This window comes from Hippopotamus amphibius, chromosome 10 (genome assembly GCF_030028045.1).
Source record: "Hippopotamus amphibius kiboko isolate mHipAmp2 chromosome 10, mHipAmp2.hap2, whole genome shotgun sequence".
Lineage (NCBI taxonomy): Eukaryota > Metazoa > Chordata > Mammalia > Artiodactyla > Hippopotamidae > Hippopotamus > Hippopotamus amphibius.
In genome coordinates, this window is record NC_080195.1 from 58,826,592 (window position 1) to 58,849,094 (window position 22,503).

Sequence of the window (22,503 nt, forward strand, 5' to 3'; positions counted from 1 at the left end):
TTCTCGCGTCACGTGTCGGGAGAGTCCTGTGTCACGTGAGGCCCAGGTGGCGGCGCAGCTACGGCGAGAGCGTGAGAGGAAGAAGGGGAAGCCGGAAGGGGCGCGAGGGAAGCCGCGCGGAGGAGACAGCTCCCGAGAGGGCGAGGGGTGCGCGTGCGCCCGCTTCTCCCCCCAGCTCGGCTCCACCGCCCTCGCTCGCGGCCAGGTGACAGCTGGGCCCGGCCCGCCGCGCGCTGCCTGGGACGCGAGGAGCGCGCGCCCTGCCCTCGCGCACCGCGCCGGGCGCCCCTCCCCCTCGTCCCGTCCGTCCCGTCGCGTCCCGTCCCCTCGGGTGCCGCCGGCCGGGTGCCGAGGCGAGGCGGCGGCGTGGACGTCTTCTGACTCCCGATCCTTGTCCCGACTGCCCTTTCCACTCCGTCGCGGGGCCGGCCGCTCCTCCGGCCCCAGGATGCAGAATGTGATTAACACGGTGAAGGGAAAGGCGCTGGAAGTGGCTGAGTACCTGACCCCGGTCCTCAAGGTAAGCCGGGCTTGCCGGGGGCTGTCAGGCTTACGCTTGGCTCTGCAGGGACCGGGGACCGGGCGCCGGGGGAGCCACCGCGTCGCCCGGTGGGGAGCGGTGCAGGAAGCTGGGAAGGGTGGGACGCGGGAAAAGGTGCAGCCGCCTCCCGCGGTGCCAGCTAGCTGTTCTCTGGGGTGAACTCGGAGCGGAGCTCTGTGCGGACTCCGCCCGCCAGCACTCAGCTCGTCTGGGTACCTCGGGGTGGAAGGTGGTCCTCAGTTAAGTGGGTGTTAGAACGTTGAATCCCAACATCGCACGTCCTTTGAACTTTTTAAACAAAGAGCTTGCTCATCTTCAAGACGTAAATCAGTGTTCGGTACTAACATGACCTGTCACTTGTTTTCTTTCAAATTTCATAGTCAGTCCCTTAGCATTAGGAGTTCGAAATAGTAAGTTGTGAATGAGGTCGCAGCTTATTAGATTTCAGAGGGACAAGGTGAAATTAGCAAGATTCTTTCAGTACCGTTGAACCCAGTTTACAGGCAAAACCCCCGTTTCCCAAGTTTTAAAATAGCTGAAACTAGTTCATCTTGGACAACAGCAATAGTAGGGAGCAGCTTGACCCTTCTAGATGCATATTTTTTTTTACATTGGCAATAACAGCATTTCAAAGTGAAAATTGTGACACATTAACTATTACAGCAGTGACTAATTTTCATATTTTCAAAGATGAATTTCTAGACGTGCATTTGGGTTTTTTTTTTTTTTTATAACTCTTTTAGGGTAAGTTTTTTTTGTTATTGTATCTGTTTTTCCTTTCTGAAAAGCTAGCCATGATAGTAAATGAATAGTGATTTCTTGCTTGTGTTTTTTTCTTTAAGCTTTCAATTAAAATTTTACAAATCTTAGTGTAGGATGAAATATCCTTGGAAATGATTGTACCTCTGTATTCAAGAAGTTACTCTTGTGTTCTAAGAAGATTTTACTTTGCTCCCTTTCCATGACAAAGGGAAATGTTAGTCTTGTACTTTTTAAATACTTATTTCTAAGAATGGTTTTAAAATGATACCTTGCTGGTCCAAGTTAAAAAAAAGTTTATAAATGAGAATGCCAACACTTGCTAGGCTTATATTTGTTTACTGTGAAACCCACCTTAATTAAGATTATTCAGTCAACTTTGAAATTGAAAATAATTTTGACATTTGAATCAAGTGATTCTTTTGCATATTATGTCATCTTTTCATAAACATGTCTAACTTACTAAGCATTTAAATAATACACAGTTACTAAAACTTTTTAGTTTCAGGGAGAGAGAAGCAAGAGTAAAAGACCTTCTAAATAAAATATAAAACTGCTATTTTATTGGCCAGTTGTGTTTTATTGAACTTACAACATAGGATTATGTTTTGAGAAAGCATTCTGCTTGTTCACCAAACAGAAAGGATGTGTTAGCTTGTTAGTATGTATTTTTAGTAATAAGGAAAGGAGAATTAATGACCCTCTCCTTGATCTTCCCTGTGCAAGCTGTTGGTTTACAGAGCAAATGCTTGTAGTTTCCTACTAGACATGGAGAGACAAGGAGAAAAAACTAAATCATTGGGAAAGAAATAATAATTTCTCCCAGCAAGTAAAATTAAGAGAAATCATGGTTTGGAAGGCATATATATAGTAAAAGCCAAAGCCCATACAATGATCTTCAAGCCTATATACTATATACTTGTTTGGTAGAATGTCCTATCTCATCTAATACTGGCTTTTAAGCAAAAGCCCTTGCTCACTTTTGCTTAAAAGCCAGTCTAACCTCTGTGTTATCCATCAAGCACTCTCTTGCCTTGGGTTTTGCATTTGCTCTACCCTTTGCCTGAAATGCTTCTTCCCCCAGATAGCCTTGTGGCTGATTACTTTCCTTAAGGTCTCTACTCTGTAGTCACCCATCAGTGAAGTCTTTGTTCTCTTACCATCCTATTTTAAATAATCATCTCTCTCTCTCCACCCCTGACTAGTTTCCTCTCTGCCTCATTTTTCTTTCTGATATTGATTACCGTTTGGCTTTTCTGCCTGCACTAGAGTTTAAAGTTCTTATGAAGACAAGGATGAGTTTGGTCTGTTTTATTTACTCTATGTCCCTATTACCTTAAATAGTGCTTGGCATATAGTAGTTATTTGGTATTTGTTGAATCAATAATGTTCATAAATGAATCTTCATTTTTGTAGGTTTCTACCACAAAGTCTTACATATAACTTAAGCTTTAGAAAAATTGGAAAGTAACATCCTTGCTTTCGAGGAGAGAATATTGTATAATATCTTGGTGGAGATGAGAATAATGGGAAAATATTAAATAATTTAGGACTTCTAGATTTGGTTTCTAATATGACTCAATTTAAATGAGACATTGGCTGAATTGTAATATGTCTAAACATCTTTAAGACAGTTTTACTGTGCTGTAAAATAATGATATTTGGGCATTTCACAAAATTATTTTGAGGTTTAATGTTTGTATAAACCTTTGAATGTTTTTTGAAAGAGCTTTGCTCTAATATAGCACTGATCACATTGTAATTATTTTCACGTCAGTTTCCTCTATTACACTTATATATTCTTTGAGGGTCAGATACCAGAGACAGATTATTTTTTTACACATGCTCCATTACCTGGATGGGTACCAGGCAAGTAGTTGCCCATAAACATCTTTCAATTGAAAGTGAGAGATAGTGTAATACTGTTATTCTTTTTATTCTCTTTAGGAATCAAAGTTTAAGGAAACAGGTGTTATCACCCCAGAAGAGGTGAGTGTTAAAGATATTATCAGTATAAAGCTATTATATTCTACGGTTACATAAAGCTGGGTGGCTTTTTTGCTTTATAAGAAAACGTCTTGAAATTTAATCTTGATTTGAATAAAATTAGATCCTTTTGACTATATTAGCAATTTTGTAGGGATTTCTGCTTCCTGTAAAAGAAAATGGAACTTCCCTCTCAGTTTGTCATTTCTCATATTTTTCTATAGTTCCTCTTTATTTAGAAATAAGGGTGGGAAAGGAAATGGAAAAGATTCCTGTAGTCACTTATCCTTCACTCATATTTGTATTATATTGAGCTGTGCAGTGGACTCTGGTGTTTGTTGTGTCTTGCTTCTTTCTACCCGTGAGTTTTCATGGCTTTCCATTTGGAAACTTTGGTTTGCTGCTTGGATATTAAGTTTTCTGTTAGTATTCAGCTAAAATATTTTATTGCTACATACTTAACATTGTTTTTTTTCACCATTCTTTTGCTTTTTCTACTAACCATACAATGATGAAGCTGCTTAATGCTGAAACTAATGGCTCTTTTTTATAGGCCAGTTGTGTTTTATTAAACTTTTAACATAGAATTATGTTTTGAGGAATCATTTTTCTTGTTCACCAAAGTTATATAATAAAAGTGTTCTCTTTCCTTTAGGTAGTTTCTTTTGTTGTCTTTAGAGAAATAAATTCTGGTCTAAAAATATTTTTGGACTCCAGTTTAGGAATAGTTATGGTTACATCAGACTTATTTTTTAGTCTTAATGAATGGCAAATTATTTATTTAAGCTTCACCTTTAACTTTCTTTAAAAGTACCAGTCATTGACAATGGAACTTTACTCATTGTTTTGAAAGAAACATTTTGAAACATGTTGTGTGATCTGATTGTAAATTCCAAGACCTCAAGCCAGAGAATTAACTGATCTTTTAGTTTTCAGTTGTGATGGAATCTCTTCAGTTTCAAATCCTTGTAAGTTCAAAGGATGGTGTGCTTAACTGACAATTTTATCTAAAATTTTATCTACAGTTGTCTTTATTTTTAGTGAAGACACATAGTGGTATGGACAAAACCTGGAAGACCTGCCTTCTAGATCCATTTCTCTAATGTCTCCTGTTCTGACTGGGGCAAATCAATTAAGCTATTTAGGCAAAGGCCTCATGTTTCCTCATCTTTAAGATGAGGGGTTTTGGCTGGACATTCTCTAAAGGACCCAGTCTACCTTAGGCATCATGAGTTTAATATCTTGAATGGCAAATAAAACTAAGTTTTGAGCTTAAGTATATCACTAATGTTCTTGCCAGGTATAATTTAGACATGACTTTTGAAACTCAGTATCTGAAATAAAGAGCAGAGATGAAAGTGTGCGATTTTCCTTGTACTCTGGCTTTATCTCCTCTATGTGAAAATGACTAATTGGTAAATAGATAGTCTGAGTTAGAGATACAAGTCTGTGGTCATTGGATAGAATTAAGCTGTTTTAAAACAGCTGCTAATCCTACAATGAATAACTGTTACACTTAATTGATTATCATGAAGTGATTTATGAATTTTCCCCTTAAAGAAGTGCAAGGCAAAAACTAGCTCAGGTGGGTACCAACCACGTAATGCTGGATTGAGATAGAGTACAATTATGGGATTTAATTAGATTAGGTTGCGTCTAGAGGAAAAAAAATCAGAAGACAAAATGCTTTGGATGAATACTATACTGAGTTGATCTGTTTGTTTTCTCTTACTGTTTCTGGGCTTCTGGCTGTCAGCCTCTAACTATCTTTTTGTTTTTTTCATTGAGAGGTGTGGAAGTACTATGTTTAAAAAGAGGGACAGGAATTATCTAATATGGTACTGTCTGACTAAAAATACTTTAATGTACAACATGTATATGACTTGAGTAAGTAGAGTACTAGTAGTAGAGGATAGTTTGAAGAATAAAGTTCCTTGTAAGAATGTCAATATTGATTCTATCTTTTTAGAGTTATTTAGTCTTATCCAATATTTAATCACTAAGAGAAAGCTGCTATAAGCAATATTGAGAATTTAGAAACTTGAATCTTTCATTTGAACATAGGAAGCATGTAATAATAATAATGGCCACTGCTAATGAGAGTACGTATACCCATGTACTAAATATCATTGCAATTCTATGTTCTTTTACAGTTTTCCTTATCTTCTACTGTTTTTATTTTTTCAGTAGATGCCACCAGAGGTGCTGGGGAGTAAAATATTAGAGTGTTGTGACCTCAAGGCAGTATCATTAAAGAATTTTCAAATTTTTAATTATCTGTTTTGCTTGCATTTTGTTAAATGAATACTTTTTTTTTATGGCAATGAATTAGTTCCCGATAGCCACAGAGTTATGTAGCATCTGGTTGCAATGACCCAAAATGCTTAAAACTTGGGGGAGAGAGCATTGCTTTCATTTGGGTTTGTCCTTACCTAATCACTTGAAACAGTAAAGAAATTCTTTAAATAAAAGAACAGAAACATTTTGTAAAATTACTGTTGGGAGTATGCTGCTAAATCTTGTTAATCTGTCTTCTTAAAAGAAACTCTAAGAATTTTTTTTTTTAATATTTATTTATTTATTTATTTATTTATGGCTGTGTTGAGTCTTCATTGCTGTACACAGGCTTTCTCTAGTTGTGGTGAGTGGGGGCTACTCTTCGTTACAGTACACGGGCTTCTCATTGCAATGGCTTCTCTTGTTGTGGAGCACGGGCTCTAGGTGCGTGGGCTTCAGTAGTTATGGCACTCGGGCTCAGTAGTTATGGCACACGGGCTTAGTTGCTCCACGGCATATGGGATCTTCCTGGACCAGGGCTCGAACTCATGTCCTCTGTGTTGACAGGCGGATTCATAACCACTGCGCCACCAAAGAAGTCCCCAGAATTCTTATTTCATAGAGTTTTACTCTCTCAAATTAAAACAGAATATCATACATAGACATACTTTTCTCAGAAAGACATTAGAAGGTTAAAGATAATGTAATTTTTTGCTGTGTAATTAACCCATGAACAATACATGGTTTCAAGTTAGGGCTGTTGTGAAATAGAAGTATTTGGGGTAAGTATGTGTGCATATTGCTTGAGTTGGGAACACTGCAGTTATGTTTAACAGACTTTCATTTTTTGCTCTCAAGAGTAAGCAGGATTTCTGTCTTTGCAATAAGGTCAGTCCATGCTCATGTATAATGGAAATTCTCAGAAGGTTAAACTGTTTCTTCCTAAGTCTGTTTTTCATTTGTGAAGAAAAACAAAAACTTGTGCAAAGTTCAGCCTGATCAGAAAGTCCAGGGTTTGTTAGAGGATTCAATTTCTTAATTGTTTTGGTGTTTTCCGATTCAATCCACAAGCTTCTGTTTCCCCATTGTTTGGCAGTACATTTCTCACTTTTATTAATGATTCCTTTCATACTGTGAAAAAGCTTTCAAAATTAGATGTTACTTAAATTTTTTAAAAAATGAGGAAGAAAAACTGCACTGTGATGTAATAAACTATTCCTACATCATAGACCTGTATTTATTTAGTAATTTTTTCAAAGATCTTTGCTGAGTTTTCCACCGTTAGCAAGAATCTCTCTACATTTTATTCATCCATAAAGTGGTTTTGGCATTTTAAAATCCTGTTGTGTTACCTTTATTTGTTTCATGGTACTGTATGCTTTCGACATTATCTAATCCAGTGATTAAAATTGAATAAAGAAATTAACAGCACTCAATATTTTTTCTTTCAAAATTAATTTGCATTTTTATGGATGTTAAAAATTTTGTAGTTTTACTAAACAAAAATAAATCTTCAGGCCGGTAGAGCAAGTTGGTGCTGTTTGCATTTTAATTGATTATTTTGAATCAAGCTTACACAGGGTGATCCCTTTGGTATTTTGCCACCTTACATTCAATGATGTTCAATTTTTCTTTTTTCCCTTTTTCCTGTTCCTTCTAAATCTTGAATAGTTTGTGGCAGCTGGAGATCACTTAGTCCACCACTGTCCAACATGGCAATGGTAAGTACCCTTGAGTGAGGAGTAGAAAGTTTATAAAAGATATTACTTCATAATTATGGCAGTTTACAAAATAGAGTCATGCATGAAAATTAGAATGACCAGTTTAACCCTCCTCTAGTAGATTTTTCTGTTAAATAGTTTTCCAGCGTTGCTCCAAGTAAAATAAATGAAGAAAAATTGAGCGTTATACCTGTTTTGTGTTGCTCTGTTAGCACAAAATGTAGAGATTTTTGAGGGAAATGCCTTATTTCCTTTGCCCGTATTCCCTTTCTTTGCAGTGTCTAGGTCTGTTCTTATGGTGGGTCTTTTTAAAAAATAATTTTCAAAAGTTTAATAAGTTTGATGAGCTTATTTTTCAAATTAAAAAGTATTGAATTTTTTATGACATTAATAAATGTAAAATTTTGCAGAGTCTTATGGTTCTTTACCATGAGACCTTCCTTAAGGTTCAAAAGTTTCTCCCCTTTTTAGGAATTAGCTCAAAAGTTGAGAGATTCATAACGCCAAGTAAGGTCTTAATTGAAAATCTACTCATAACAGACTTCCAATTTTATTTTCCTCATTAACTTTTTTTTAATTGTAATTTAAGCAACCAGCAGTTCTCATAATGTATTTTTAAAATATCTGAATAATTAATAGAATGTTTTAAAACAAATTCAGTTTTGTTACTTTGAGTACTTAATGATAAAACCACCTGACAGTAGCTGAAAAATTGATCTCAATACTGGCAGACTATTTTAATTAGGTTAGAATTGTTTGGAATTATCATCTTGTTTGGATATGACTGGTTCAACTAGTTGCATACTGTTTTTCCCTCAGTGACACTTTTTCAATTGTAGTTGAAAGGTAAAGTTTTGATTTGGGAGCAGGGATTCTAGAATTAATAAGGTTCTAATTGATTATGTTTTCCTTAATATCCAAAGAGCTTAAATAAACTATTTAAAATCACAGTTGGAACTCTTTCATCTGTGGTCTATTCTATTACCCTTAATTTTTATATTTATTACATACCCAAAATGGTTCTTACTGCTTTTTATCAATTGCTCTTTATCTTGTAGAACATTTTTTATGCACCAAGAAAGGCTGAAATGTCAGGTTATTTATTTTTATGTCCTTGTCTTTCCTATTTGTATTTCTGTTCCATATTTTAAATTGTGTTCATATCATAGAAGTTCTGATTTAGACTTTTTTCCTCCCTAAATTGTTAAAACTATATTTAGCTACGTTCTGGTCTACAATGTATATATACTTTAGGTCATATAGGTATATAACATTTAAAATAATAGTCATTTTATGGAAAAAGAACTAAATTAGGATTTTCTTCAATACATGTGTGATTGATATACACTTTCTTTATTCAGATTTTTTTGTTGTAGCCCTTAGTTGTCTTATTAGTTTAGTTACAAAACTTATAGTATTGTTATAAGGGTTAGTGTATATGGACAGGATCTTCTTTTAGCAGGTAGTAGTTTATAGTTCCACTTCATGAATTGTGATGGTTTAAATAATTTCATTGTAACTTAGAACTCAGTTATATCACACTCCAACATCTATACTTCCGGCCAAACTGTTGGAGCCAAAGGAACAATTCATTTTAAATCAGTGGTAGAAACAGACCATTTCTATGCCATATGTTCATATTTACAGGTGCCATCTTGAGGGTATTATATCATCTTCCCTCAGAACTTTAGGCATTACCATGGCATTTTGAATTTGAGACTTGGGAATGGTCTAGAGAATCCTAGAAGCCTGCCGAATGGTTTCAGGGCATTTCCTGGCTTTATCTTATTCTCAAATCTGTGGTTTGAAGTTTAGACTGAAGCTTAAGAAGGCAGCAGAACTCCAGATTTATGCTCATTTATATTTGTGACAGATACCACATGCCACTCCAGCTCTGACAGTTCCCCTAGGTGACCCACAGAAGAATCTTTGAACAAATTCTTAGTGGGATATTCCAGAGTAACCCCCCAAAATCAAAGATGTTATAGCTGGCTCTGACCCACAGAGGGAGCAGCATTCAAGAGCAGGAGTCACTTGGCTCTTCCACTTTCTGGTTTTGTGATTGTGGGCAACCTGACTTCTTTAAGCTATTGTATACTTATAAAATGGGGCTATTAATATTACTTACTTTTAGATTTCTGAGAATTACATAAAAATAATGCATGTTAGAATTCTAGGTCCTATACTTAATAAGCACTGAATAAAAGTTTTTTTTGTTTGTTACAATCATTATTATTCTCAACATTATCATCTTGTGATTCAAAGCATCTTTTATCTCTTAGTTCCAATTTTAATACAGTGGTAGGAATGTGGATCTCGTCAACCACCTACTTTGTTATGTAATGTCATGTAGCTATTTTTCTGCCTCCTTTTGGCCTTAAGATGAGCACTACTTTAAGATTAAAAATCTGAATATCATTTTTGTTTAGAGGCAAACATAATAGTTGCATAATACAGTTTTGTATTATTCTACCTTTTTGTCTAATATTTAATCCAGATTCTCTTGGTTTGTCTGCATCTCTTAGTACATTTCACTTACAGTATTGCTGTGCTCTTCATTGCCCTGGCATATGTCACTATGGCATCCTTCCCAAACAAATCCTAAAATAGTTTTCTCAGGGTTGTAGATCGTGTAGTGTTGAGATTAACTTGTGATATCTTCTGTTTTTGCCTTTAAAAATTTTTTTTGTATTTTGGTGCTTTTCATTCATTTTAAAGGGCTACAGGAGAAGAATTGAAAGTGAAAGCTTACCTGCCATCAGGCAAACAATTTTTGGTCACCAAAAATGGTAAGAATTATGTTGTATACATTAGTAAATTTTGCACAAAGAGTTATATTTTTAAAAAACCTTAGCACTTACTGATCCTGATTTGTGTTTAAAGCTGTACTTATAGCTTCTCTCAGACAGAAATTTGGAAATTTAATGAAACTGTGGATTTTCTATGGCTAGAGTATTTTTTTCCATGCTTGATTTTATCTCCTTCCTTTTTGTTATTTCTTTTTGCTAAAAAGTCTAGTTTTAATATATGAAGGAAAAGGGCTTTAAGCAAAATTGGACTTTCTTCTCATTGGGCTTTTTAAGTGAACTTCACAATCATAATCTTTTTTTAGCTATTTTAATCTAATTCTTTAGAGTTAAATTTTTCATGAAAAGTATAATTGATACTCTTTGATATCTAAAATCTCAAAGCTAGAGGTTTTGTTATCCATTGTGTCATTGAAAGATTGCCTGTAGGCACAGAAATGTTTCTGAAACAGGTATTTATGAAGTTATTTATGAAGCTGGTTTGAAAACAACAGCAAAAGTTTGTTATAGGCCCTATCTAATCACATAACAATACATTGATTTCTGTCCTAATTTGTTCATTATAGCAAAGGGAAAACATGTACAAATCATCAGGTTTTTTTTTCCTACAGTATATTTTTTGATAGGACTGGTTGTTTATATCTTGCTTGTTTTTAAAAAAAAAAATCAGGAGATTAATAGCATTTTGTTGACCCCACGTTGTAATGTTTTTACCTTATAATTTTTCAATTTTAGGCTTATATGAATTATAATACCTGTTAATCGATGCATTTGCTATATGAAAAACTTGGCACCAATTTGTATAAGAGAGTAAAGTTTAGCAGGTTAGTGAACTTTACACTGGTTTATCCATTATGAATAGTTGGAGCTTAAATATGAATTATGAAATACATATTGAAAGTTACTTTAGCATTGCAAACCAGAGGTCACCTCTACCACCTCCGAGTATGACAGGTGGTGGCTCCATGTTGTGAGAGTAAAGCTATTAAAATATTACTCATTAGCCTGAGGTTGAACAGTGTCGTCTCTGACTTCAGCTTTGTTGATCTTCACAGATCATCAGGGTAGAGAATACTTAGAGCATTCCCAGTAGAACCTTTGTATTTGTCTTCTCACAAAGCTATTTAGGGAAAGATAAGTGTGGTCAAATAATTATGTCTGTGGGTTGAATGTAACTCTTAAGTACTCTTAATAGAAGTAAAATGTAATATTCATCTAATATTTTGGTGGTAGAAATATATTTTATGGAATAAACTTTTGGTTTTTTTTAATGGATTTATAGAAATCAGATTGTCCTAGTAACTGTTTTTGCCATTGTTTTTAATAGTACCATGCTACAAGCGGTGCAAACAGATGGAATATTCAGATGAATTGGAAGCTATCATCGAAGAAGATGATGGTGATGGGGGTTGGGTAGATACTTATCATAATACAGGTAAGAGGAGACTAGAATGGCATGTATTTAGTTTAAATTGTTTTAAACTCCTTTACAATCTTTTATAACAGCCTTGATTTTAAAAAAAAAAAAGCTACTTAAGGTACAGTTTTGTCCCACTAGACTTTTACCTGAAAAGAAGCAGGAGGACAAATTAGAAAAAATGCCCCTGGAGTATACCAGATTTCTATAGCACCGCTACTTTAGTAGCAATTTGAAAATATCCATATTATTTTCTTTATTTCTAAAGAAAGAAAAAAGCCAATTAGAAATATTGAGTATGCATACGACTTTGCTTTAGAATCCTTTATTTATGTGTCATTCCATTGTTGGATGACAAGCTTTTAGGACAGAAACCATGACGTGTTCATATTTATTTTACTCAGAGACCTATTAAAATATTTAATAGTTATTTGTTGAATGATTACCAAAAGGATTGTAAGGATTGTAGGTTTAATGAAGGAGAGATTCATTGTTGAATCTTCAGCATCTGTCATATCTGATATAGAAGTTGTTCAATGATTTTTTGTTAAAGGAATTGATTAAATTTAGATCTTTCATAAGAGTATGTTTCCGTCAGTTGTTTGGAACTCTGATTTTTTTTTCATTCCAAGTCATTAAAATCTATTTTGCCACTATGTTTATGTAACTGTGTAAATGCATATTATTACATGCTACTATAGCTAACTACCATTTATGACTTACTTTTTTTTTTTGTAAGCTCTTTATTGGAATATAATTGCTTTACACTATTGTGCCAGTTTTTGCTGTACACCAAAGTGAGTCAACTGTATTTATACATATATCCCCATATCCCCTCCCTTCCCGCAACTCCCTCTCACCCTCCCTATCCCAGCCCTCTAAGTCATCACCCATCATCGAGTTGATCTCCCTGTGTTATGCAGCAGCTTCCCACTAGCTATCTATTTTACATTTGGTAATGTATGTATGTCAGTGCTACTCTCTCATTTCGTCCTAGCTTCCCCTTCGGCCCCCCCACCCCATGTCATCAAGTCCGTTCTCTACAGCTGCATCTTTATTCTTGCCCTGTCACTGGGTTCATCAGCACCATTTTTTTAGATTCCATATATATGAGCATACAATATTTGTTTTTCTCTTTCTGGCTTACTTCGCTCTGTATGACAGTCTCTAGATCCATCCACCTCACTACAAATAACTCAATTTCATTCCTTTTTATGGCCGAGTAATATTCCATTGTATATATGTGCCACATCTTCTTTATCCATTTATCTGTTGATGGGCATTTAGGTTGCTTCCATGTCCTGGCTATTGTAAATAGTGCTACAGTGAACATTGTGGTACATGTTTCTTTTTGGATTATGGTTTTCTCAGGGTATATGCCCAGTAGTGGGATTGCTGGGTCATATGGTAGTTCCATTTTTAGTTTTTTGAGGAACCTCCATACTGTTTTCCATAGTGGCTGTACCAATTTACATTCCCAGCAGTGCAGGAGGGTTCCCTTTTCTCTGCACCCTCTCCAGCATTTATTATTTCTAGATTTTTTGATGATGGTCATTCTGACTGGTGTGAAGTGATACCTCATTGTGGCTTTGACTTGCATTTCTCTAATGATTAGTGATGTTGAGCATCTTTTCATGTGTTTGTTAGCCATCTTGCATGTATGACTTACTTTTAATAAAGAAAATATGTTCTGAGTTTAAATCTAGGATACTAAAAACAAGTTTTCTCCCTCTAACTCCTAGAGAATAGGAGGTATATCAAATGTAGTAGTAGAGCAGGGTTTCCCAGTCTTAGCACTACTAACATGTTGGGCTGTGTAGTTCTTTGTCATAGCATTTCCTGTGCATTGCAGAATGTTTAACACTATCTCTGGGCTCTACCCACTAGATGCCGGTCACAGTCTCTCAGTTGTGATAACAAGAAAAGCCTCTAGACATTGCCAGATATTTTATGAGGGGCAAAATTGCTGCTCTCAGTTGAGACTCACTGCAGTAGTCAGAGAGCTAAATAATCTGCACAGGAAAAAGTACCTCATTCTCCTCTACTCTGAGTTTACTGCCATCTGTTTCCTTATGATGATATGAAAACAGATTCAGGACTTGAGCTCCTTGATTTGAAGCTCTTTTGTTCCTTAATGAGTTGAATGTTGTTATGTCAAGGCCTAGAGAAAATAGCAAGTTGAACAGCTTCTTAAAATAATTTCAAAAATCATCCTCTTTTCCCCACTGAGTAGTGCTGTTAGATTTTTTCCCCCCCTGTTTTTCCCTGGGTCTTTCCAAAATCTTTTAGCTGCTCTGTTTTAGTCTTCATGTGACTGGAAGATGTGGGTAGCACATCTGTAGGAAATTGCCAGTTGACTGAGTAGAGCCATTGGTTACAGCACCGTGTTTCTGATGTCAAGTTAGTGAGTTTCTCACTTGTCTAGTTGTGTTGTATTGCATAATCCCTATCCCAAAATGCAGGTGCATATTTACAAAGGCATTCATCACAGAGATAAGCAGGTGCCAGAATGATTGGATTGACAGAAATCTATTACAGAAATTCTGCAGCTAAAGGAATGTTTGCCCTGTTGACAGAAGACAAGTAGCATCATTTTCGTATATGGAAAACAACATAGTATTATACTTCGGTTAATTTGGTGTACATAATAAATTCTATGTAATGTTTATGAGAGATACCCTTAGAATTTTAGATTTAAACTATATGCTCATTTGGATTAAAGAGTGCTTCTAACTGACTCACAAGGCCAGGTACCTGGTTCTTTATTCACCTCAGTTCCCTTTCCTTCATCCCTGCTTTTCTTCTCTCAGGTTTCTTTTATTTCTGTTAGCCCTTGTATTAGTCATGGGTCTCCAGAGAAACCATGGATATAAATATAGAGAGGTTTGTTTTGAGGAATTGGCTTACATGATTGTGGGAGCTAACAATTCTGAAATGTATAGAGCAGGCTGGCCAGTAGCCTGAAGACTCAGGGACCAGTTGATTGCTGCAGCTGGAGTCTGAGGGCAGTCTTGAGGCAGAATTAATTCTTCTAGAGCACTCAGTCTTTTTCTCTTAAGGCCTTCAACTGATTGAATGAGGCTCACCCACATTATGGAGGGTAGTCTGCTTTACTCTGCGTATACTGATTTAAATATTAAGCACATCTAAAAATACCTTCACAGCAACATCTAGGCTGCTATTTGATCAAACTACTGTGGGACACAGTAACCTACCGAAGTTGATGTATGAAATTAACCATCACAGCCTTATAGAGTATTACCTTCATTAGAATCATTTGAGCTTTCTTTTTCTTTGCCATTATGTCCTGCTTTTAGAAGAGTCTGGTTTAGTGGCATACAGCTACATTATATTTAGACAGATTGAAGAGGCTTATTTTCTTTGTTTCTATGTAGTAGATTCAGTGAATTGTTTTGTAATAGCCATTCATTACGTTAATATTTGGGCTTTACTGTTATAAAATAATCACACCTATTATAAAATGATTTCTAGAAAAACTGCTGTGAAGTAAAAGATTTATGCTAGAGCTATGGATTGTAGCATTTTCTGTTTGTGAAATTGAGTCATTCTTTGGTTTGGATATATTGAACAGATATATCAAAGCTTTAGAAGATTAACAAAGGAGCAAAAGCATACTTTCTTTGTATTTAGGGGTTTTTTATTTTTTCTTTAATATTTCTCGTCCTTGTTGATGAACAATTTTTTTTCCTCATTTTATTTATTTATTTATTTTTTGAGGTACACCAAGTTCAATCATCTGTATTTATACACATATCCCCGTATTCCCTCCCTCCCTCGACTCCCCCCCACCCTCCCTGTCCCAGTCCTTTAAGGTTGATGAACGATTTAATTGAGAATACTGATGGGTATTCTGAATTAGAAATATTATTTAACTGACTTATGATGCTGCCATCTGCTTAATGTCACCTTCATTGAGATAAGTAAGTTCCAAGGTAGTTAATTAGGTGCAGTAGACAGCATTGAACCAAAAAGCTGGTGTGGATTTGAAACCTAGTTTCTTCATGTAACTGTCTGTGAAATTCATGCAAGTTACTTTCTTTCTCTGGAGACTTCATTTTTCTATAGGGAAATCATTACCATGACTACCTTACAGAATAGTGTTTGTAAGTATTAAAAAAGATATAGAAACAGTAATAGAAAGTCCCTTATAAACCTGATATGTTACTACCTCTGAATGTCCTGGATTTCTGAAGCAAATAGCATATTTAATATAACAAGTATCTTGTTGAGAAAATGTCAGTACGTGTTTAAATGTAAATATTTGGTTGGCCAAAAAGTGCCTTCAGTTTTTAAGTAAAAATAAGACATATTTTTCATTTTCACCAAGAACTTTATTGAACAACATATTCACCCTTTTGTTCCACTACCTTCTACCATTTTTCAGAAAACTTCATAATTCCATCTTCCCAAAACTTTTTATCTTTTTGAGCAAAAAACTGTTCCAGATGCCTTTTATAGTCTTCCAGGGAATTGAAATTTTTTCCATTAAAAGAATTTTGTAAAGACCAAAATAAATGGAAATCCAAAGGTGCAAAGCTGTAACAGTTTTTGCCTGGTCATCAAAGAAAAGTGGTCTTGCATTATCCTGAAGGAAGATTATGTGTTTTCTGTTGACTAATTCTGGACACTTTTCATCGAATTTGGAGCAGTACTTGTTGGAATTAATCGTTTGGTTTTCCAAAAGGAGCTCATAACAGAGGACTCCCTTCCAATCCCACCATACACACAACATCACCTTCTTTGGATGAAGACCACCCTTTGGTGGGGTTGGTGGTGGTTCATTTTGCTTGCCCCATGATCTCTTCCGTTCCCCGTTATTGTACAGTATCCACTTTTCATTGCCCATCACAATTTGTTTTAAAAACTCAACGTTTTCATTATGTTTCAGTAGAGAATCACATGGAAATATAGTCAGGAAGGTTTTTTCAGTTAACTTATGTGGAACCCAAATATCAAAGCGATTAACGTAACCAAGCTGGTGCAAATGATTTTCAGCGCTTGATTGGGATATTTTGAGTATGTCGGCTATCTCCCTCATGGTATAACGTTGATTGTTCTCAATTAATGTCTCCATTTGATCACTATCATCTTCAACTGGTCTACCTGATCTCAGAGCATCATCCAGCAAGAAATCTCCAGCGTGAAACTTCGCAAACCACTTTGACTTATTTGATCAGTCACAACATCTTCTCCATACACTGCACAAATCTTTTTTTGCGTTTCATTTGCGTTTTTACCTTTCTTGAAATAATAAAGCATAATATGCTGAAAATGTTGCTTTTTCTTCAAGCTTCAATATTAAAATGGCTACACAAAAATCTACCAATTTTGATGTCTGTTTTTAAATGCATGCTGATATGACAGCTGTCACATATTATCTAACAAAATTGTTTCAAATGAAATTAAAGATAACTAAGTGCTACTAGAGCCATCTTACGAAAAAAAACGAATGAACCTTTTGGCCAACCCAATATGACTCCTGTAATCTCTTAATCTGTTCATTTTCTGAGAATGAATATTTATTTTGATAGACTCACACAAGGAAAGTAAGTAAAGTAAATGAAGACTAGAATAGTAAAGAGGAATGATAGAGTAGGATAATTTATGGTAAAATATTAAATTGGTACTTAAAATTTTTTATTTTATTTTTAATTTGAAAGGTGCCTTTGGGATTATTTATTCCCGTAGCATTCATTTGTAAAAGTGCTGCTAACATTGCCTCCTTATTTCAGAGAACTCTGAGAATTTAGATAATATTAAGTGTTTTTATATTGCTCAAATTGGGTAAATGGAGGATGTTTACAACTTAATTTTAGTTATATTCTGCTGAATTTACACAGGTATTGCAGGAATAACCGAAGCAGTTAAGGAGATTACACTGGAAAACAAGGTACTGGTTAACTAGTTATGTTTCTAAATTCAGCCACCTAGTTATTTGCATGTATATTTATTTTGAGATTATTCATATCATTCTTATGCAAACTCTGATTATTTAAATTGCTCTTTTAAATTGCAGCTATTTTATACCCTCATTTTTCTACATCGACATGCCAAAACACTGCTGTTTCCCGGTTCTTCTCTTTTCTTCATTCTGTCAAATGGTTAAGAAAAACATTTTTTGAGATTGTAACTGGTTAAAATCTACAAATTTTTACTAATTGGGAAGATTTGTAGGCCAGTTGAAAAGAAATGGCTTTTTATTTTTAAGTATAAGAACCAAATGTTCTGTAAGTGAAGGTTTTTAAGGGGATTTATTTACTTGCTGATTAGTAGATGCTGATGACATCGTGTTTAAATTTGTAGTTTAAACATTGTCTTAAGCAGTTTACTCATTTCTTCTGCAGTTTCTTAATTCACTGCTAATTTGAGAGATTCTTGATTTTTTGTTTTATTTTTATTTTGTTTTGAAAATTTAAAGGAAACTTTAATTTATATCATCCAAAATTGTGACATTTTGAAGGAATGGAAGCTAAGTGGGTTTTATTGTACAGTTTATCTGAAGGAAGGGTAAAAATATATAATTGGGTAGAAATTTTCTGCTTGGAAATTTTCAGTTAAGGCTGTCTGTATTACATGAGCTTGTCATTTCTAAAGAAGGCATGATTATAGTTGTCTTCATATTTTTAACTTAGTTGTTTGAAATAATTTGTTTAAAACAAATACAAAATGCCTTCACCCTTTCTTAACTATTTTGTTAACAGTCAAGTCTCTTAGTGGATAGAATATTTGGACAGAATAATTGTGTTCCTTTTGTCCTCGTGAAACATTGAACTATAACAGTTCCTAGTTTGAGAGTCTTCTTTGTGTGCTTTTGTTATTTGGATCTTTTGGGATTTGTTACTCGGGCTTAACAGAAGGTGTTAGAAACCAAAACATTTTTTTCCCCAGTATACAATTTTATGCTTGCGTGGGATTAAGGTTCAGTTGGTTAGCCTGAAGATTCATCCTTTTGAAGTTCTACTTTTTGGAGAATTTGAATGCCTAAGGAGAAATTACATAAATGGCTTTGCTGCTTCAGAAGCTCGTGTTTACTCCAGCCATTAGTATGTATGCTTCAGACTTTAGGAATGATAAATGGCAGAGGAGTGTGGATAGCATTGTTTTGATAGGTTTATGGTAATTCTTTTAAGAATTTTTAATAAATGCAATAATGGTTAGTATGGTACTTGGTATCTCACTTAGCATTCTTTTTTTTTTTTTTTTTTTTTTGGCACACGGGCTTAGTTGCTCCGTGGCATGTGGGATCTTCCTGGAGCTGGAATCGAACCCGTGACCTCTGCATTGGCAGGCAGATTCTTAACCATTGCGCCACCTAGGAAGCCCTCACTTAGCATTCTTATGACCTACTAAAGGTTGAATACTTAGAGTAATATACAACTAGAATATATCTTCCCTGTCATTTCCTATTTAATACAGAATTTACATGAGTTTTTATAATTTAGTGCTTAGAACATTTGCTCTCCAGAGTAAAATTATAAATTAGATGAAACTAAATGTCCAGTTTTTTTGTCTACTACATTGAGTTCAGATTTTTAGAATATTTTGTGAAAATGATAGTTGTATTAGGCTTGTCTTTGGTTAGTGTTATTTCATTCTAGTGAAAATATAGTTAAGAAATTGAACTGAAATCTTATGTGTTGTAATAACTGTAATGGTTTAATTCAGCCAGGAATGTTAACAAATTAGAGAATATGATAGTATTTGATTCATAGTAATAAGTTTAACTTATAAATGTATTGTGATTTATTAATATATACCTTTTTCTCTCAAGTGTGCAAGTTAACTTTGAACTGATTTTCTAATACTAATGAATTGGTTAACTAGAAACATTGTTTTGTTGGAAGTGCAGCTGGCAACTATTTTTAGATGACTCTTGGTGCTTCTATGATACTTTTTATATTTTTCAGTTACAGACACTTAGCACATCACTCTTAATTGGTTTAGGGGTTTGTCATCTGAAGTAGGAGTTTCTTGAGCATAAGAAATATCTTATCACTCTTATTTTTACAGTGGTTAACACTGCTGGCATGTGGGTGCTCAGTATTTGAACTAATGAACATATTTAAGTGACTTTAAATATAATTAATTTCAAAGGACAGTATAAAACTCCAAGATTGCTCAGCATTATGTGAGGAAGAGGAAGAGGAAGATGAAGGAGAAGCTGCAGATATGGAAGGTATTTGTGTTCTGGACTTGCTTTAGTCACAATAGAATATTGCTTTTAGAATAAATGTAATTGATATGGATTAAGAATTCTACTCCATTGAGTTCTAAATTTTAGCATTTAACAGCTTAGAGAGGATTTGTTTAGTTTAAATTTAATCAGCGTAGAATTTATCTTGGTCTTGGACTCTTCTACTTTACCCACAGCATAGCCTTGATAGCATTATTTCTGCTGAGATCAGTATTGATCATAAATCTTTAATGCTGGGTACAGCTGTAAGATGCATTCTTAAGCTAATTCTTAAACTCTTTCAGAACAGAACAAAATTTGTTCTGGCATTTAGTATTTTCTTTTTCCTTTTTTGATAACATCTTGCTACTAAAAGCTTATGATAGTGATTCTTAATGGGGCCTTTTGAACTACGTGGAATCCTCCCACTGCTCCCTGAGAATCTAAAGTGCCTTCCTAGGATTGCCAGCTGAGACTCCACTGCATTAGTGAATCATTGTTACAAGAGATTGAAACCCACTGCACTAACAGAACACATAAAAGTATATAGCTGTTCAAAGCTTCATATTTCATTAGCATGATAATTTTTAATACAGGGGAAATCTCAGATATTTAAAATTAGATGAAGAAATTGCTGTCATCAGGACAACCTCTCTGTTAAACTCAATCTTTTATTGTACATATCTTCTCTGTATTATTTATTTGATTCTGTTAACCATTTCCCCCTCTTTTTTTTTCCTCCCTTGATTTTTATGACATGGAATTTTCCTCCTCCTTTCTTGACAATTTCTTCTAAGTCATCTTGCTGTGCTCTTTTACTTCTGCCTCACTGTTAAATGTTGCTATTTCTTGGGGTTTCAGTTTTTTTTCTATTCACTCCCTATGCTTCCAGGTAGATTTTTATCTACTCTTATGACTTCTGTAATTGGGTACTGTGGTCTGGCATGGAATTGTGTACAACAGGAAAAATGGTGTATAAATTACATTAGATTCTCTATATGAGTTTAAATATGAATGTATGTGTAGAGAGAGGGTTAGCAGTTGGAAAAAGGAAGAGAATGTGAAAAAAAGACAGGGTAGGCATTTTGGAGGCTGTAAGGTGGCTAAATCCCTCCAATACATAGAATTTAGATAGAATGCAAAAGTAGTAGATAAGTGTCAGCAGAGTTGAAGCATCATTAAGTGGTGTTCTATAAGGAGGAGGTGACAGCATAGCCTAATCAACCAGAGTAGTCTTCGCTTAAAAATACCTTACAGTTTTGTTTCCTAAATTACTTTTGAGTTTCCATGAAACCTAGCTGTGTATCTGTTCCTGAATTCTAGTGAGAGTCTTGTCCTTATTTCCATTGTATACTCCTATTCTTTGGAGAAATCCAAATGAGTTACTTGTAATCAGAGTTGCTCACAGCAACTTCATATACCATGTCTATGCTCAAGATGTCCATGTCTAAACCCCCAGCCCAGATCTCCTGAGCTTCATATCTACTTGTTTAGTTTCATTTCCACCTGGATGTCTCATAATTGTCAGAGCCACCTTCTTGTGCAAATACTCTTTCTGGATTCCACCTGTCTGTGAATGGCATGCAGTTGTCCAGGTTGGAGAGGGGACCTCATGAATGAAGCACTGTTTTTAGAGTACAAGCTGTGGGACTGCTTAAAATATCTGATAGCCTTTTAGTATGTTTGTTAGTTTTCCCTTGGATAGAGTTAATTAAAGAAACAATTGCTTATATGGAATTGTACTTAAAAACGGTGTCATATCTAATATAACAGTTAATTTTCATCTATTACTCAACAAATATTTGTTGAGCAATACAGTATCTATGTATTGAATACTGTATTTAGTGCTGGAGATAAAGCAGTGGACATGATCTCACAGAAATAATATTCGATTTAGGGAACAGACAAAAAACAGTAGATAAGCAAAAAACATAGGCTGTCTTAGATGATTATAAGTCTTAGGGAGAAAAATAAAGGTGGGAGGGGATGGGGAGTCTTGTAGTAGCATGAACGTTGTAATTTTTAAATAGGTTGGTCAAGAAAAACCTCACTGAGGATATGCCTTTGGCGTAAAGGCTGGCAGGAAGTGAGCAGACAAGCTATTTGGATATCTGAGGAAGAGTGCAAAGGCCCTAAAGTGAGAGCATATGTGGCTTGTATAAAATACTACAAGGAGGCTCCCTATGTCTAGAGAGGAGTGAGAGGAGAGTGATAAGGCGTGGATTCAGAGAGGGAACCCAGGGCCCAGACTGTGTAGGGCCCTGGCCTGAACTCAAAGTGAGACGAGAAGCCATTGGAGGGTTTTTCTAAGTAGAGAAACAACTGAGAATGAGATTTAACATCTCAACAGAATCGCTGTGACTGCAGTATTGAGAATAGACTGCAGGGGGATAGGGACAGCAGTTAGGTGGCTGTTCTAATAATTGAGGCAAGAAATGACTGTGGCATGGGCTCAAGTGGTAATTGGAAGTGGTGAGAAACTGTAGATTCTGGATGTATTTTGAGGGTAGGGTTGAAAAAGGATTTGTTGCTGTTTGGATGTGTGACATGAGGGAGACAGAGTACTCAGGTGTGACTGCAAGGTTTTTTGACCCGAGCACCTGGGAAGATGTCATTATTGAGATGGAGAAAATTGTAGGAGTGGATGGCTTTGGAGGGGGAGTCAGGAGCTCAGTTTTTGACATGTGATATTTGTGCTGCCACTTAGTCATTCATTGGAGTCATAAGTAAATAATTAGGTATCCATGTTTGCCGTCAGGGAATACATTTGAGAGTCATCATCATTTAAAGCCATTGGGACT

At 35.4% G+C, this 22,503-nt stretch overlaps 1 protein-coding gene across 2 annotated transcripts in view; it reads left to right on the forward strand.

The window, feature by feature from the left end:
- Positions 1 to 26: 26 nt before the first annotated feature.
- Positions 27 to 22,503, forward strand: part of ATG3 (autophagy related 3) — a 49,430-nt gene continuing 26,953 nt past the window's right edge. Inside the window, exons 1-7 of one of the 2 annotated variants that reach the window (XM_057696339.1) lie at positions 27 to 520; positions 3,248 to 3,289; positions 7,235 to 7,284; positions 10,003 to 10,073; positions 11,419 to 11,526; positions 17,370 to 17,419; positions 19,624 to 19,705. In XM_057696339.1, the coding sequence (XP_057552322.1) occupies positions 449 to 520; positions 3,248 to 3,289; positions 7,235 to 7,284; positions 10,003 to 10,073; positions 11,419 to 11,526; positions 17,370 to 17,419; positions 19,624 to 19,705 (475 nt within the window). In that variant the 5' untranslated portion in view covers positions 27 to 448. The remainder of the gene's footprint in view (positions 521 to 3,247; positions 3,290 to 7,234; positions 7,285 to 10,002; positions 10,074 to 11,418; positions 11,527 to 17,369; positions 17,420 to 19,623; positions 19,706 to 22,503) is intronic. The other variant, XM_057696338.1, reaches the window with a different exon arrangement.